The sequence below is a fragment of the Melospiza melodia genome, chromosome 9, assembly GCF_035770615.1.
Source record: "Melospiza melodia melodia isolate bMelMel2 chromosome 9, bMelMel2.pri, whole genome shotgun sequence".
In the NCBI taxonomy this organism is placed as follows: Eukaryota; Metazoa; Chordata; class Aves; order Passeriformes; family Passerellidae; genus Melospiza; species Melospiza melodia.
The window spans coordinates 24876674-24893899 of NC_086202.1; the positions used below are offsets into that span (position 1 = coordinate 24876674).

Here is a 17226-nt window from a genome sequence, read left to right on the forward strand (position 1 = left end):
GTAGAAATGCAGAGGATATACCTTTTTCTTTTGGCAGCCTTGTCCTCATGCTAAAAATCCAGCCGGTTTCTGTTTCACTTTTTTCTCCAGCTCTCTGTTGAGCTGGCTGCCAGGCAAGCCAAGCTTCCCTGTGTACTGCTGTGGCAGAGGTGTGGGAAGGGAAGAGTTCCCTTGCTGGGATGAGTGTTTGTGCTGGGGCCTTGCAGCCTTTGCAGGTTGATGCAGACACGATGGTTTGGAGGGACTTTTGTGGGCTGACAAGGAGAGCGGTCAGGAGGGTGGAACCTCACTAAGAGCGTTCTGCCCCTGAGTAGTCTGTGCGTAAATACAGGTTTCCTAGGACTTTAATTCAACAGGCCTGTCCTCTGCTGCCAGGTTTTGGGCTTTTGGGCTGATGACCCAAGAGTTGTCACCTCCAAGGCCACATCTGGTGGTCTTGACCACCTGCTGCCTCACCAGGTTCCCCTCTCTGCCATTACCTGCATTGGGTCAATCATGGCTTAAAGCATATTTTAAGGAGGAAAAAATTAATTACCTGCCTTCAAAAAGGACTTTGCAAACTAGCTACCTCCTAAATACAAATTTCAGAGCATCTTTCAAAGCCTAATTCTGATCTCTGCTGAGAAATCTCAAACTGTGTAAGCTTTGGGACCTGAAGACTGCCATTAAATCCACACAATGTGATTCTCTACGTGGAATTCTCTGTCCTTCTATAACCATAAGTGTAGATTGCAAAATCTGTTCTTTTCTTTTTCAGATTCCAAAGATTTATTCCATTTTTTGTGAGAAATTTGGTGCATTTGTTGGGGTTTTTTTTATCTAAGCTGTTCTTGGAGCTAATTGTCATCAGTTGCCTTGGAAAGTGATGCAATTGCTGGGAAAACCTGCCACCATTTTGTCAAAGTGTAAACAGGCACTTGGGCTCTTCTAGAATAAAGGATTGAAGCACCCTGGAAAACTAAGGATGTAAATAGATTTTAGCTCCTGGCTGGCAAAACCAACAGAGATTTGTGTGAGGTTGAATCCCTGCAGGGAGTGAACTTATCTGAAGGCTTACATTTTGTTTTCAAGTTTTCTTTTATTTTGAGCTTTGTCTTGTTACCTTCAAGGAAGACACCAGCAATGCCAACTTCCCTAGTATTGTATAATTAACACAGTACAGAAAATCAGCAGAAGAAAATCCTTACAGGGTGTTAAGAACTGTCTGGAGTCCATGGAATTGGATAAGAAATATAAACCAGGATTCAAGTTTGTTATACTAGTTAGCTAAATACCTTCCTTCTTTTATTTTAATATATGCCATTGCTCAAAACTTTGATGGGAGCCTAATGGAGGAAGCACAAAGAAGAATATAGAAAAATGGTGCTTCTTAACCTCTGCTTTTTATCCTAATTATAATGTTCCTACTGTAATATTCTAATGATTATACTCTATATGGTACTTTATCAGATGAAACCTGACAGGGGAAGCTGCTCTCTGTGGGAAATCTTTTCTGAAGCTTAAAATAAAGAGAAATAATTGAGGTGAAGAGCAGAATTCATTCTGGATTAGATTTTTCTCTTTTTACCCAAATCTGTCAACCAAATGGTGTTTCCTGAGGCTTCTCTTTTTTTGACTGGTAGAACTGGGAAAATTAAGAGAAATTAAGGCCACTTGCCTTTAATAAGTAGCTTATGTACTATAAGTTTGTCACAAGTCTGTGGTAGTTTAATTTGGGGGGTGTTTCAGTTAAAAAGAATACATGGGTGTGATTGCCTCACATTTGACACTCATATTGCAAACAAGGGCAATCACTGTGGTGCAGCCAGTCAGAGCTTTTACCTTATGATGTTTCTATCTGTTACTGCTGTTCTGCTCAGAGAGGGCAGCAAAGGATTGCAGATCTTTTGGAATCCAAAAGGAGCTCAGCTCTGAGATGTAATGCTGAGGAAAAATGTGGTTTTTTAATATACAAAGGAGAAATAGGGGAGGCATTCAGATCATTGTTGCTCAAAGATACTTGAGCTTTTTGTCCTTTAAGGTGTGGGTGTATGCAATTAGTGGAGATTCTGATAAGAGAAGCACTTAATCACTTTGAGCTTAGGCATTTCCTGATAGGTGTGGAGTCCCTGCAGAAACACAATGAGCTGCTGAGGATTCATCCTCAACTGGAATATTGTATGATTCATTTGGCATGAAGATAAAGGCTGTACATTTCAACATATAATGAACAAAACACCGAAATTAATCTGTAGCACAGTGAGATTAATGACTGTTGTGATATAAGGTATTTTCATTAGACCTCAAGACTTTCAGACTGTTTTAAGTTTGGTTGTTTCTTTTCAATATGCACAGATACCATCAGGGGCTATATGCTATGATTCAGACACTATCCCTTTTGCCTGAAGACAGGAGTGTGTTTCCCAGGTAACACCTCAGAATTATGCAAATGGAGAAATTTATTAAATGACTGATTTGTCACGGATCTGTGGACTTAGCAATGACTCTTTTTCATCCTTTCAATGCCTTGGCTTTCCCTGCTAGGAGTAAGAAGTTCAGTTAGCACAGAAGAACCTGCAAAGACAATTTATTCCTGCCCAGAAGTTCAGTGCAGCACGTCTGCAGCCAGTGTCTTACCAGCTAGAGATGGTCCCAAAGGTGCAAAGGGTGAGCAGGAACAGAGCCATGACCACTTAGCAATACTGCAATTTTGACACTCCCTATCATCCCTTTAGTCTTGTTTCATGCCTCCTTCAGTCTTTCATTTTGTCTCTTTACTTCTCTCATTTTCTTCTGCCCCACTAGCCTTTTGTAGGCTCTGCACAATTTCAGGAAGCTGAACATGCTTTCTGCATTTATAATACTACTCTAGATACTTGGCTTTTAATAAATAAAAAAATAATATTGTAAATTTTCACAGCAGCCCATAAAATAGAGATGTAATGAGATTTTAATCTGATCGTACCATTTGTACTCTGAATCACTTCCTATTATCTCCTACTAAATTATTACTGCTCCTTCTTTCCAGGGGCCAGTTCTCAAAACCAGAAATCATGCTTGCTAGATTTGCCTCCTAATCTGATGGTCATAACTTGATTGCTTCATCAAAAGCAGAATTCCCCCAAGGTGTGATTTGTCAGGTAATTTTTTTCATGTGCTGCTGCAAGCAGCAAATGGCTCCAAAATGCTTTCTGTCATGTGGCAGAACCCAGTCACGCTCTCTGCCAAGTGACCAAATCAGCTTCTGCCCAAACTCTTTACAAGTAGGCATGAAATTGTATATTTTCTTACTATATCACATCTGTGTTATCATGTGCAACCCACCCACCTTGGAATGAGGTGCTTGCCTTCCATCCACAAAGGAAATTCTCAATGTCACCTCTTCATATGAACTGCGACACAAAATTCCAGTGGCATGCACTGAGATTCTGTACAGACATCTTCTGGTCCACTACTCCTCTGTGCCCCTCCTCAGTTCCATGGTTGAAACAAGCAAAGCCAGCAGTATCTTTCAACAAACTACTCCAGAGAGGAATCCTTAATAATGCTGTGATTTAGCTCATGCTGTGATTTTCTAGATCATACCCTGTGATGTGGGATTGGATTACAGCTGAACAAGATTGGCTTTCTTGTTTAAGAGGATGGAACAACATGAGGGCATTTATTTCATGGATTTTCAGTGCCATATGTAGGGGTAGTAAAGGCTTTTTCTTCAAAGTAATGCATTTCCTAGGAAATGAAGATTTCCATGGGAAGAATTCAATTTTCCTGAGATGTTTTTATTTTCCTGGGGGTGAGCAGGTGGAACACCAAGGGGGAAGGAGTTGGTGTTAGATGCTCTCTTAAAGCACTAAGGAAACATAGTGGGAGAAAAATTTAGGAAGCATTTGAATCATTTTTTATTTTAAGTTAAATTCTAGGAGAAGAATTGAGAGACCTATAGAGTTTCCCTGGAAAAGTGAGACATTCAGGAATAAAAGGAACTTTAGAACTACAAGGAGAGAGTGGAATAAAGGTAGAATATGGAGGTAAGAAATTAATTTCTCATGTTTCTATAGTCTGGTTTTCAAACTTTTACTATATTCTCCAAAAAATATTTGTGTTAGTGTCTGGTATTCCTATAGCACCATTTCAGGAAAGGTGTGAGTTCCAGAAGTGTGAGGAGCAGAAAAAGAAACCATCTGTTACATAGGAGATGAGCTGCCCAACAGAACTGGAGGGGGAAATTGTCTGGAATGAGTCACCAGCTTGTTGTTTTCTGTGGGTGAAATACCAAGCCCTCTATCTCATGTTATAAACAGCATTTTTTCTTCTCTCATTCTTTGCCTGTTCATGAGTTTTGCTCCAACTTTAATTAATTTTACAATGTTTACATGTGTTTTGCCTGTGAGAACTGGGCTTTTCCCTCTGAACAGAAGATGACTTTGGCAGCCCTGAGAATTCAAAGCTTATCCAAATGTTCACTTTGGTCAGGGATAAGGCACTCCCAGTTGGATAAACTCCCTGAACAAATCTGCAGTGTGGCCTGTGATTTCTGCTCTGGAAACCAAATATCTCTTTCACGTGGCATCAGATTACAGGAGAGCTGAGCATCTTGGAGACAGGTGTTGTGCAGTCATTTTGGTATAAATTATTTAATAACAGCCTTGAGTCCCACTTATAGTAACTGATGACTTGCAGAGACAAGTAACTGCTTTGGAAACAGAAGCACGGATTTTGGAGGCTGAATTAAATAGACACAGAAAAGGTAAGGTAAAGGTAAGTATAATTTTTGGCCTGGTAAAATGATGCATGTGCTTGTGCTGTGCCCCTAAAAGGGGCCTGGAATACCAAGATAAAGGGTGTATTTATAATTGTTCTCTCTTGGAGATTCAGTTTTGAATCTCCTAGTAAAATACAGATTTCATATTTTCAATCATTATGTGTTAAATGTGTGGTTCAAGGGTAATAAGTTATTGCATGCTCAGCAGGCTGGTGGTTCTTTCTGCCTGAGTTCTTCATAAATACAGCGTGAGAGAAACACTTGCTAATAATCTTGAAACAAATGAAAAATTTGTCTCTATTTCATCTTGGAGCTGAGCTGTAAACTTGGAGAGATTGCTCTCTAAATGCAGCTTCTGATACATTCTTTTATGATGTAAATAATGGACAGTGCATACAGCCCTATGTTTCATCAGTATTTAGTGATGCCTTTGCTCCTGGGGCACTTTTATTCTGGGTCTAAAATTGACTGATAATGATCACTTAGAGCCTAGAGTGGTATTTATCCTGTGACTACAGAAGTCCACTGCAGCAGCTGCTGACATGGAAATAATTTCTTTTTTGAAGTTTCAGCTATTTTAATGCAGCTCTTCCCATGTGATTGGAAAATGAATTGTGCTGTAACTACAAAGAGGAATAAAACAGTAAACCAGGCAGGCAAGCTGCTTTGTGTGCAGTACAAAATCATGAGAAGAGAATAAAATGATGTGTTCTGGCAATCTATAGGCATCAGCTGAGGTACAGGAGATATAAATCAAGATTTAGATGCAGCGGAAAGCAGAAATATTTTTTTGTCAAATTAAATCCAAAAGCCTGCTACTGAAATGTTCTCAAAGTGGAATTTAGCTCATGCAGAAAAAAAAGCAAAAGGCCCTGCTTGTTTGATATGTCCTTAATGTGAGAGAAGTGATCCTATAAGCTTTTGTGATTTTCTTGATGGGAGCTTCTTTCACCTCAGGTGAACTACAAAATTCTGGACTGTATTCACTAGGAATGGGTGGATATCACGACAACAAAGCCCAGTACTACAACTTTGACAATTAAGAAAAATGTTTCCATTGAAGGCTGAAAGTGTTTAACCATGGAGGAGCAGATTTTCAATTTGTCTTCCACTTAGTTTAAGACTGAGCTAAGTGCCTCTAAGGAGAGAAGGATTGTGGCTTCACTGGCAAGTTATGGACCCATGGGAACATAAAAATGTGTCTGTACAGAGGAGCCATTGATGCCCAGCTCATCTGTTTTATAGCTGTTATTTTCATTGCCTAATTCCCTGTCTACCTTTATAAGTAATGACATTTATTTTCTCTGCACTAGGTTATACAGGTAGAGCAAAAAAGCAATTACTGAAATTGGTAAAGGATATGAATTTTCCAGAGTATGATTTATCTGCTGATCTGCTTCATGCCTTCCTTGTCATTACTGGCAAAGTATCTTTGCAGTTCTTAAGTGAACTGCATTCCTTTTCTGCATTAATTGGTGTCCTGCAGCTATGAAAAACAGAACGCTTAAAATTTTGCCTGGGAATTTTTAATCAATAGTTATTACCTAAAAACATAGGAAATGGTGCAATATTTAAAAGATGTATTTGGGTTTAGGGATCAGAAATAGCTCAGTCTCCAATGCATTCATTTGGAATGATTATGCAAGTCTATTTTGAGACTGTCTCCAAAAACCACTGTGAACTGGTTTGAGACCATTTCATCTGGAGCTGGACTAAGGGTAGTAATAGATTTTTCTCCCAGTGCATCAGCCAGTAGGTTGCAATGACTAAACCACTGATTTAAAAAACACAAAAACAACAACAACAAAAAAATCTGGAGTAGTATTTTGAAGATGTGAATGGTTGCTTTCTCTCAACCGTTTTGTGGGGGTTTTTTTAGAAATATTATTCCTGCTGCCCTATCAGCCACATTCTCAAGAGTTCACTTCTTAAGTGTGATTTAGACTGATTTTTACATTACTTTTCCCAGCAAATCTCCATTAGAGTTGAGAAATTTATGAAGCTTCTTGTAACCTTAAGTTAATGTTTATTTTCAGAGAGGACTGTGCTTCATTCAAATGGCATCTGTACAAACCACAAATTGGTTTGCAGGTAAGTGCAAAAGTTCTCCTGTGCTAAACGCACTGGAAGTTCTCAAAAGCAGAATGGGAAAGCATTCCTATTGCATGCCTAGTTTCCTATGGCCCAGAGTTATCAGATAATTAACTTTTAAACCAGACTGTGTACAGGAAAGGCATATTTGGCCTCAGCAAGTATTGGATCTATAGAACATCTGAGCTGCATTTCTTGCAATAAACCTCCAGTCCTTGAGCTTTTCGATTCCTTCTGGTGTCACTTCTCATTTCCAGCATTTCCTGTCCTGTCGGTTTACCCTGGTGTAACCGTCTCAAGGGAAATGCTCCCCCAGCTCTAACACCTCCTGTGCAGAAGGGGAGCAGCAGAAGGGGAGCTGCCAGCTTCCCTTCCTTTTGTTACCTGGTCAACTCTCCTGTCCTGAGGCAGTGCCCAGAGGAGCAGAACAGTGATGCTGCAATCTGACAGCCTGCAAGGCCATCATGCAGGAGCAGGCTGATCTCAGCTGGACAAAAGTCCACAGAGCAGAAGCCACACCTAGAAATAGAAAATGAGCTCTTGCTAAGTCATATTACTTGAAATTTTAAATTTCAGCAAGGTGTTATCAGATGTGCCCTAAGTTCTGACCTTTTTCATCATTTACATCAGGGACACCTTTTCTTCCTTGAGGAATACCTTTCTTCAGTAGATGCTAAAAAGAAGGAGTTTGAAATTGTAGTCTATTGTCTTCCAGAAGGCTTAAATCAGCACTCCTGATGACCACTTAATTTTGCATTAATTATAAACTAATCTGTATTTGCTGTTATATCCCTGATTAGAACCAAATCATATAGTGCTAATATGACCTCCACAGAGCTTATAAGTAATTCAGGATGAAAGCAGCATTTGTTAATCAGCTGCTGGGTTTATCTTTCTAAAACACAATTTCAGGTTAAGTACATACTCAAGAGGAGCTATCCTGTCACATGTGAAAAAACACAATCATTGAAAGGCTCTTTTCATTCTCTTTAGTTTTCAAGTGGCAATTTTTAGTGGAAGCTACAAGGTGCAAACAGGAAGCCAGTAGCAGCTCATACTTACTGCTTTACTTTTTACTTATAACACATAAATATGGGGGAGCAAGTGACTAATGCACAGTTAGAGCATAGGAGAGGTGTGTTCTTTGCTGTGGCTGGTTTCCTGTTGTGAAGGCATCAAACTCTTCAGTTTAAACATGCAGAGGAGAAGCTTTATGCAGGGCCTGTGACTTGAGCACTGCCAAATTGATCTGCTCTGGAGAGCTAAGGAGTGAAAAACGATTCCTGGGTTGCAGTTTGGCCAAAAATGCTCAGGGGAATAAATAATGCAAGATTGCCTGGAAAGCCAGGCATGGCCTTGTGTCTCTTTTAAGCTCTGCTAAACCTCTCACCACCAGCAGCATCACTGGATACTCTGTGCTCTCTCTAGCACAAATGACTTTGTCCTGAGGCACCTGCAGTTAAAATCTCTTTTTATGGCCTGTGACCCCAGTGAAGATCCAGACATCAGTTGAGCTGTTTAGATCAGTGCTTCAGGGCAGACACTTGTAAGAGCTTTTTCCTGGCTTTCTGTGAGCTCTGCTTTGTTTATGACTTCAGCTGGTGGCACAGCGTGTCCCTCTGAGCTGAGCTGCTGTGCTCATCCTGCAAAGAAAGTTCTGGCATATTTGCAGTGGGAGGAAGACTCTACTGTGTGCAACTGGCTGGCATCCTCTTCCAGGGTGTTTAAATTCAGATAAAATTTCAAGCAGCTGGACTAAGTACAGAGAATGTGAGAGCAGCAGTCAACCCATGTTTAGGTGTCTGATTTCAGAGGCTGAGATTGCTGTGTTGGGCTTCATGCAAGCACACCTGCACCTGCTCAGTAGTGCAGCAGCCTGAACTTCACTGTTTCCTTTCCTCATCAGGCTTTCTGGGCTTACCTGGGAGGATCCTGAACAGAATCTTTTCCCTTTCTTCCCTCCTGCACAGCTGTGCTACAAAACTTGGCTGCCTTTGCCTTGTGCTTCAGCCGTGTAGGAAAAAAGTTCTGTGCAAATTTCCATCCTGCCCCAACAATTATATCAAGCACATTTATAATTCAAAGTTTTCTTTTGATGTAAGAGAAGTTAAACCATGCAAGTTTCTTTAGCTGAGATGGACAGACACAGAGTTTCACCAGATTTAGCTGGAAATCCTGAAACCCCTTCAGCAGAATCATATTGTCTACATTAGTTACTCTCTTGTTTATCTCCTGTCTTGCACTTTATGTGTCCAATGACACTCCTGTGAGGTTGTCCCATGCAGAAGTGGCTTGACCAGCGCTGCATTGCCTACAAATCAGAAGCTATTAACTTCTCTATCCCCTTACACCCTCTCCACCCTGCCTAAGCAACCATACATAGTATTCACAGAAACTAAAGACAGGAGGAAATTGTGTACTTTTTAAACCCTTTTACCTTTTTATTCTAGAGCTGCAGCTAAAATGGAAAAAGGGGTGTATTTATTGGACTTCCTAAGCCTGTTAAGTAGATCTTTTATTTATGCAACAAAAACTAGTGGAGCAAATATTATCTTGAAGCCTCTGACTGTCCTCTGTGGGCTGTTATATTTTCTACTACATGGTCTTTAGCTTCAAGCTGCAATTGCCTCCCTCTGGAGCATCTCATCTGTCATTTTCATGAGTGAAGTGCATTTCTAGGTTTCATGACTAGTGGTGAAAAGAAGTTAAAAGCCTTTCAATGGAAAAGTTCTACACTTTTCCAAAGCAAAGTGAAAATATTTCTATTCCTGTTTCTCTATAATACCATGTTTTAAATACTATCTTAAAGCAAAACCTGTATTTTCAATAAGTGGGGATTAAGTGTTGGCAACAATATGACAGGACTGGATGACAAGAAAAGTTTTCAGTTTCTCATATACTAGCAGTTTAAAAAGTTATTTAAGAAATAGTTCAAATGTATCTGCAGTGCTTAAGTATATATTAGATATACTTAAGTATATTAGATTTAAGAGATACATATTATTATGTATATCACTTCACTAAAAATTGTGTATTACTCTTTGTCTCAAGTTACTGGGAGCTCTCCAGTGGTTTTGAATGATGCAGTCCTAATGTTTATTTTTGTCAAATATTCTCAAAATAGTTCTGAATTTGGTCTTTATTCTGGCAAACTGTGAGTTGTTGAAAATATTATAGTTTACATTATTTATGTCTGTAACAATAACAAAGTATGTTCCTCAGGAAAGGTAAAAAACCCATAAAAGATGGCAATTATTAAACAGTTGGGCCCCATTTGTGTAGGAAAATAGATTCTAGAGAAATGCAATGTACTACTGGCATGGCGACACTGGTACCAAAGCAGGAGCACAGTTCTCAAGGTTTTGAAAACTAAATTTTATAAGTTAATACTTCAAATCACTCCAGTTTCAGGGGACTGCCCACAGGAGCAGTGGCAATGGCTGAGCCTGAGCAAGAGGCACTCTGCTGTACCCAGCAGGCTGGGCTGTGCACAGAGCTGGGGAAAACCTGGTCTCTAGCTTGGGTCCCTGAGGTGTTCTGGTAAGGCAGACAAACAATGAGACTTCTTGAAAAATGAGAATGTTTGAGGAGCTCTTGTGTAGATTCCCACTCCTGGGAAACAAGCATGTTCCTGTCTGCCTAGAATGAGTCCTCAAATCCAAGTAAGAGTGCCAAAACGAATTTATAAATAAATATAATACTTTCCTTATACTATAAAAGGTATATTTTATACTAGAATAGGTAGCTGAAATGATTTTCAATAATTGTATCGAGTTTCTTTTGTCTTACTAACAAAAATGATGTTTAATCTTCCTTAAAGGCTGTAAGGGGTGACCCCCATGGAATAACAAAATGATATTTTATTAGTTAAGTAGTTGACATTCTGGTTATTACATTTCTCAGAGTTATTAAACATTCTCTTTGATTTGTCATTCAAGTTAAGTCTGCTGTGTTTTAATAACCTACTAAACCTTTTCACTTTGAATCATTTTGGCCTCAAGCAACATTCAAGATCTTCCCCTCTCTTGAGAGAGAATCTGAGGGGGTAGAACTCTGTTCATTCCCATTTGTTTTATTTCTACTTCCTTGAGTCTTCATCTGTTCCTTGTTTTTATCCATTAGCTGAATTTCAAGGGGCTTTAAATAGAGCTTTTCTCTTTTACCCTTGCAGGAACCTTCCAAGAATATTTCTGCACCAAAGCCTCTGCAAAAACTGCACCTTAACTAGCTTCAAATCAGCTGAGATGTATCAATCAAAGGTTGCTTTCTTTCAACTTTGTGTTCACTGTCCTGGAAAAATCTGTGGGAAATGGAATTCTGTAATAACTGTTATCTTAATTTTCAGCTCATAATAGCCATAAAAACTGCAATAGGTGATGCTTGCTGAGAATTCATTAATGGTTGTGTCCCTTCAGTAAAATACAATGCAGCTTCATTTCACTGTGATCATCAGACCTTAACAGCATCTTGGTGAGTTTATTATTTTCCTTTGCTACTCTGTATTTTCTGCCATGTGTTTTCAACCACAAGTTTCTCCCAAGGACTTTGAATTTCTATTGCAAATAAGACTTTGACAGTGCTTTTGGATACATATGTTCTAACACTTGTCAGTGAGACATTACACAGCCATTTCCCAGCAATAACAACATAATAAGAGCTTGGCAGAATTTTTTTCCCATCAGCAGGCTAGATTATTTTAAATTGACAACAAGAGCCAGGTGGCCATTCATAAGGGCAAGATATGAATTGCAAGCACACGTTTCCAAGGCAATGCTGGCCAGTGGCTGTTCAAGCATAAATTGCTTCGTATTACCCCTTTTGATGGGAGGTAAGTGGTGCTCCCATCTCTATGGGAACACAAAGTGGCAGGACACCTCCAGCATTACTCCTTGCACTGTTCCCAGTGAAAGAGGGCGATGTTTACTCCTCTGTGACACACCCAAGTGACATTGCAGTGAGTAGTTTCCTTGTGCTGTTGAACAAAGATTAGGAGTCATGCCCCAGGCTGTTATGCAGTATTCCTGTAAGGGGGCTGCTTGCTGCAGGAGATGGAAGGAGGAATTAGAGTTGGTGATGTGTCCTACAGGATAAAAAGGTGAATTGATGATCTGAGGGGAAAATAACAGGATTCCTCAGTGATCCTAGGAATAACATCTCTCTAAACTTTAGTTTAGCTAGCTCTGAAACAGGTAAGAAACAGACTTGAAAACATTACTAGGTTGTGAATTTAGAGTGAAATGTTTCTGTCTGTCTATGAAAAGACAAGACAGAAGCTGATTAGAGTGTGGTCCAAACTTTTACTAAACCTAGATAATGAGTATGGGAAGGGAAGAGCACTTGGCCTGCCCAAAGGAAGGAAGAGAGCTCTGTCTAGAAATTTTATTGTCAAAGCAAGAGCTGCTGATGCCTTTGTTTTAATGTGCTGTGTGACTTTCTCCTTTTTTAATTCAAGGCATAGAAACAATAGTTCAGTCAAAATTACTTTAATCTAGCAACTTGCCTACCATTTTCACAAAACCCTGGAGACCACTTTGATATCTGTACTTTAAATCAATTATTTGAAGTATATGAGAGAGAAGGAATCTAATGTAATCTGAAAGCAAAGGCCAGGTGCTTCTGTTAACATAGATTTAACTTGAAAGTTCTTTGGCAGGAGAGAACCATGACTTTAAAAAAAAAGAAATTGAAATCTGGTCACCTCTTTTCTTGATAGCAAAGTTTGAATTGTTTTTCCTAGAATAGAAAATTGATAGATTGAAAGGAATTTGGGTTAGAGTTAAGGTTCAGTTCAGTCTGGTGAAGCCAGCTCTTTAAAATCCAATGCTCCAAGCTCTGCTCCCCATCTCAGCTTGGAAACTCATTATCTATATTCAATATTCATTCTCCTCCTACATCTACCTGTGTACATAGAAACATAGAAATCTCCCTGGGATCCACTCCCCAAAATAACAGTGTTTCCCCAAAATAACAGTATTTCTCTGATGCCATGCTTTTTTCATAAATATAAACAGGTCTCATCAGCAATTACATTCTTCCTATAATGTGTTTATCCTCAAGTTAAGGTCTAGGGCACACAGAGCAGAGTTTTCTTTCAGTATTAGCAGTGTGGTTAAGTGCCTCACTGTCTACATTTTTTTGTTCCCATTTCTGCATCAGTGCACTGTGAATTAGCATACAAATTATTTTATCAGTGCTTCTTATTTTCCAAAGGCGGGGACTGTTGAACTTCCCATATTTTTGTTTGGTTTTGTGTCAATAAAATTGAATTGCAGGAGGGGAGGAGGTAACACTTCACCTACTGGGTTGTTTCATGACATAAGAGGTGACATATGCTTAGTGCCCTGTATTTCTGGTGAAGTCTTGAGCTGATGCCAACAAGCCCTCTTAAAGCTAACTATAGACACTTAACTCTGTATGATTTAAAGCTCAGCAAATAAATTGCAGTGGAAATGCTAGAATACAAATATGAAAATGACTATTGTTTGGAAGGAGGTAAACATGGAGAATTGACCACACCTGCTTACCACACAGATGCTGTACCAGGACTCGCTCAGAGAGTCAATATCAGGAACTTGCAGCACAGTGACACACTTTAAATTATTGTCTCACAAATTGCTACTATAAACTAGCAAGGCTGTGCATCACTATTTTGTGTGAAAGAGCACAACATAGCTTTACACAGATCAGGATATGCTGTTATCATAATCAGTTAGTGATCAGCTCACTTCAAAACAGCAAAATGAGGAGTTTACCTTGTGTTCTGAAATTGAGAGGCTTGAAAGCTGTATAAAATTAGTTCTGGTTCTGAAACTTCCTTGGTAATTAGTTTTTTGAGGGTAGCATGCAGAGCTGTTATAGAAAGCTGTTATTTTGGCCACATGACATCTTGAAAATCAGATTCCATTTTTCCCCCGAGTTCTCCTTTGCTGAGAGTTGAGCAGGGTTTGGGTTTAATCCACTGTCAGAAGATCATATTTAATATTCTTATGGGTTTTCCTAATGCTAGAAGGAGGCATGCAGCACCTGGGCTCCTCTGAAACCATTAAAATTCCCTGGCTGAGTTTTGTGGGTGTTTCCCAGCTAAAGGCCTTCACCATTACCACACAGGTTTACCTGCAAATTTCAGAATTCCTATCCCAGCTATTCTACAGGGATGCTAGGTTGCAGAAAAAATATTTACTTTCTTTCTTTCTTCCTTGTTGAGTATCTTTGTTTTCCCTCATTCTCTGCTGCATAACTAAGGAAAGTAAATCTAATGACTAAGTAATCTCTCACATTGCATCATGTTTTAGATTTCTTATCAGATTCCATTGTGTATGATCTGACTCATGGGAGAACAACTGTTATCAAATGTATCTTTCTTCAAAAGTTCTACCAAAAGATAAGAATTGATAACATTTTCCTAGATCATAAGCCATGTTTTGCTCATGTCACACTTTCATAAATGAATAGAGATAAGCTACTGGAGCTTTACTGATCTCCCTGTTTAATGATTTCAATTCTTTAATTCTCTTTTAATACGAACTGTGTTAGGTGGAAGAAACAGTACAAATCTCCAGAGACTTATCCTGTTCATGTGTTAGAGCTGCACATATATGCAGTGATGCAGCAGAAAAACCAGCCCTTACAAATGTTGCAGAGTTACCTAGAAATTAGATCTGTTGAGATTTTATTCTGGTAACATTCCCAAGAAATTGGGCACCTAGCAATATTTAAAATATTGCTTCTCATAATCGGGATCCATTAAGTCTCATCTTATTCTGGAATTGAAGAAATTTCCTATGTGCCCCAGAGGTCTGCTGCCATCCAGGAACAGAATTACCTGTGTCTTTGTGGTCAATTGTCTGGTATCTGTGCTATTTCCAAACTGCAAAAGGAATGGGAAAAATATCTTATCTGTTGGGTACTGTCTAACCCACATCTTATCCACTCAACACCATTTTTTTACATCTACCTCATCTGGACTACAGAGAGAAAGAGTTTCCATTGGTGGTGCAAAAGGACTAATGTGCATTCAGAGCTCTGCTGCCCATCTGGCAGAGGAAGGACTGAAGATAGATTATCTGGAGCATCCATCTGTGAGTGTTAACTGATCATTTGCTAAGAAACCTGCTGCATCCTCAGTTTGCTATTTGTAGGGGTTTGTGAGATGGAGAACAGGCCATGCTGGGCAGTTTAACTGCAGGAAAAGGCTCACAGTTGTGAATGGAATTGTATTTAAGTGCCTGCACTCTATCTAAGGGGAATCCTAAATGCATCTTCTGCTTTGATATTTTATCTTGGCTAGGTCGGCCAGTTGATATTAAACATTTCTAATTGCTGGACAGGGAGCCTAAAGATGTTAGATTGCAGCTGTGAATCCTGCTGGAATCATTCAGAAAGAATAACACTATTATTAGGGATGATGACAAAACTTAAATAGTTTCAGTGAAATGCAAATGAAAAATAGAGACCACAGTATAAACTGACAAAACACAGAAAATCTGTGAAGCTGAGGTATTTTTGTCTCTCAGGTGAAACATTGATGTGTTGTCTTGCTGGGGTTTATAAAACAAACCCCATCTAGGATCAATCATTTAATCATTTTAGAGTAGAATGCATCAGAACCAGAAGGGAGTTACAAAATCCCAATATTTATTTCTGGGAAACAGTAGGAGCAAAAGCTCTGGTTTCTTTTATTTTTTTTAATCCAATTGAGAATTTTGTGTATGTATACAGATTTTTTCCAAGATCCATCTCTGACCAAGAGAGGAGCAGCTGTCTTGTGCAAGAGAGACCAGAATGAGCATTCTAGCACATAGCTAGAAAATTATATTAAGGTAAAATAAAAACATCAGATACAGAGAGGGAGGAAAGTTTAGAATTCTGATTACTGGGTCAGACTATTTGGAAGGTACTAGGCTTCCCCAAGATTAATCACAAGAGTATCTTTCCTTTCACAAGAGCCACTGGTGGCTATCTGCCATTTTTTGCTTTTATAACACAACAAACCATTTTAAAATATGGCCTAAAATTGCTGAAAGTTACTTTACGGTTTTATATCTTTTGTGTCTACAAATCTGGGGTTATCTGTTAGTTCTGGGTTGTATTTTCTACAACTTTGGCTTTATTTTGTTAAAAAAAAAAGAAATTTCTCAGCCCTTAAAACTTGCCTCAGTATTTGCATAACAAATATATGAGCAAAACTGAAAAAGCTCATTCGTGGCCTCAGTATCCACTTCAGCCATATCATTTAACAAACACCACACTATATAAAGGGAATTGGCATGAACTGATTTTTCATTTCATTTTGAAGCAGAAGGGTAAGTTGAATTTCCTTTTAATAAATCACAAAGAATTTCAGCTAGAAGGCAAATCTGTTCCTTTTGATTGCTGTGGTCATATTTACATTCTAAAATTAAATTTCCCTTTATTAGTAATTTTTTTGCTTTGCTTATACTAGCAATTTTGGTAGATAAGGAGGTGCCTGAAGGACACTAGATAGAAATGACTGATGAAGGTCATTAAAACTGGATTAAAACTGAAGGGCTGTGTTTTTTCAGTTTTGCTATATAACTGATCAGGGGCCTGACTCTGCATCATAATCCAATTATGAGCTGGATGCAGTGGCCCATTGAAATGTAATTCCCTGAATGATCATCACCAGGCAAAGGGTACATGTTGTAATTGCATTTCCTTATCTCAAGGATGTAAGTATTCCTATCACCTAAGGTAGGTTTCTGTTAGGGTCTTTACTAACCTGCTCTCTCTGAGTCACTGGCCAGTGTTTCCAGAGGGCTCTGCTGGCCTTCAGTAAAGGGCAAACAACTCGAGATGCTCCAAATTCAACAAACCAAACTCAACAGCACCTTTAATACTGCACATCTGCTCTCAGGTGGATTTGATTTTACATTGTTTAAAGTGCACATTCTTGACCATACTGCTGCTAGTTAAACAGATCCTATATGCTGCAAATTTATGACAAAATTGAATATTTGTATATTCAAGGGTATGTCGCATCAGATTGATGTTGATGAGACATTCCCCTAGAAAAACCAGTTGCTGTTGATGCAGATTAAAAATAACCACCTATAACAGAGTCAATATGGAAGATCTAAACAATGCTTTTTCTTTTAAAATCTTACTTCACTTAATAAATGACACTAGACGATATTTTTATTCTGCTTGGCATATATAATTTGAAATGTAATAACAAATACCTTGTTATAGCTTGATGAACCTAGATGTTAATAATCTTACCACATTCAAGCCAACCAAGCTTTTATTTCAAATTTTAAGTGGAGCTAGACTTAGAACCTAGTATGTGTAAATGCTGATTTTTTTTAAAAGATGGAAGTTTTTAAGAGAGAGCAGGTACAGGATCCTCTTTGATTTGTGCCAATTAAAAAAGTGAA

General features: G+C 38.8%; 1 protein-coding gene across 1 annotated transcript in view; it reads left to right on the plus strand.

Moving 5' to 3' along the window:
• The window catches only part of LOC134422267 (uncharacterized), a 28185-nt gene that overhangs the window by 7552 nt on the left and 3407 nt on the right, over positions 1-17226 (plus strand). Inside the window, exons 6-10 of the mRNA XM_063164257.1 lie at positions 2524-2683; positions 3900-3937; positions 4643-4726; positions 6778-6832; positions 11004-11181. Of these exons, the coding sequence (XP_063020327.1) occupies positions 2524-2683; positions 3900-3937; positions 4643-4726; positions 6778-6832; positions 11004-11181 (515 nt within the window). The remainder of the gene's footprint in view (positions 1-2523; positions 2684-3899; positions 3938-4642; positions 4727-6777; positions 6833-11003; positions 11182-17226) is intronic.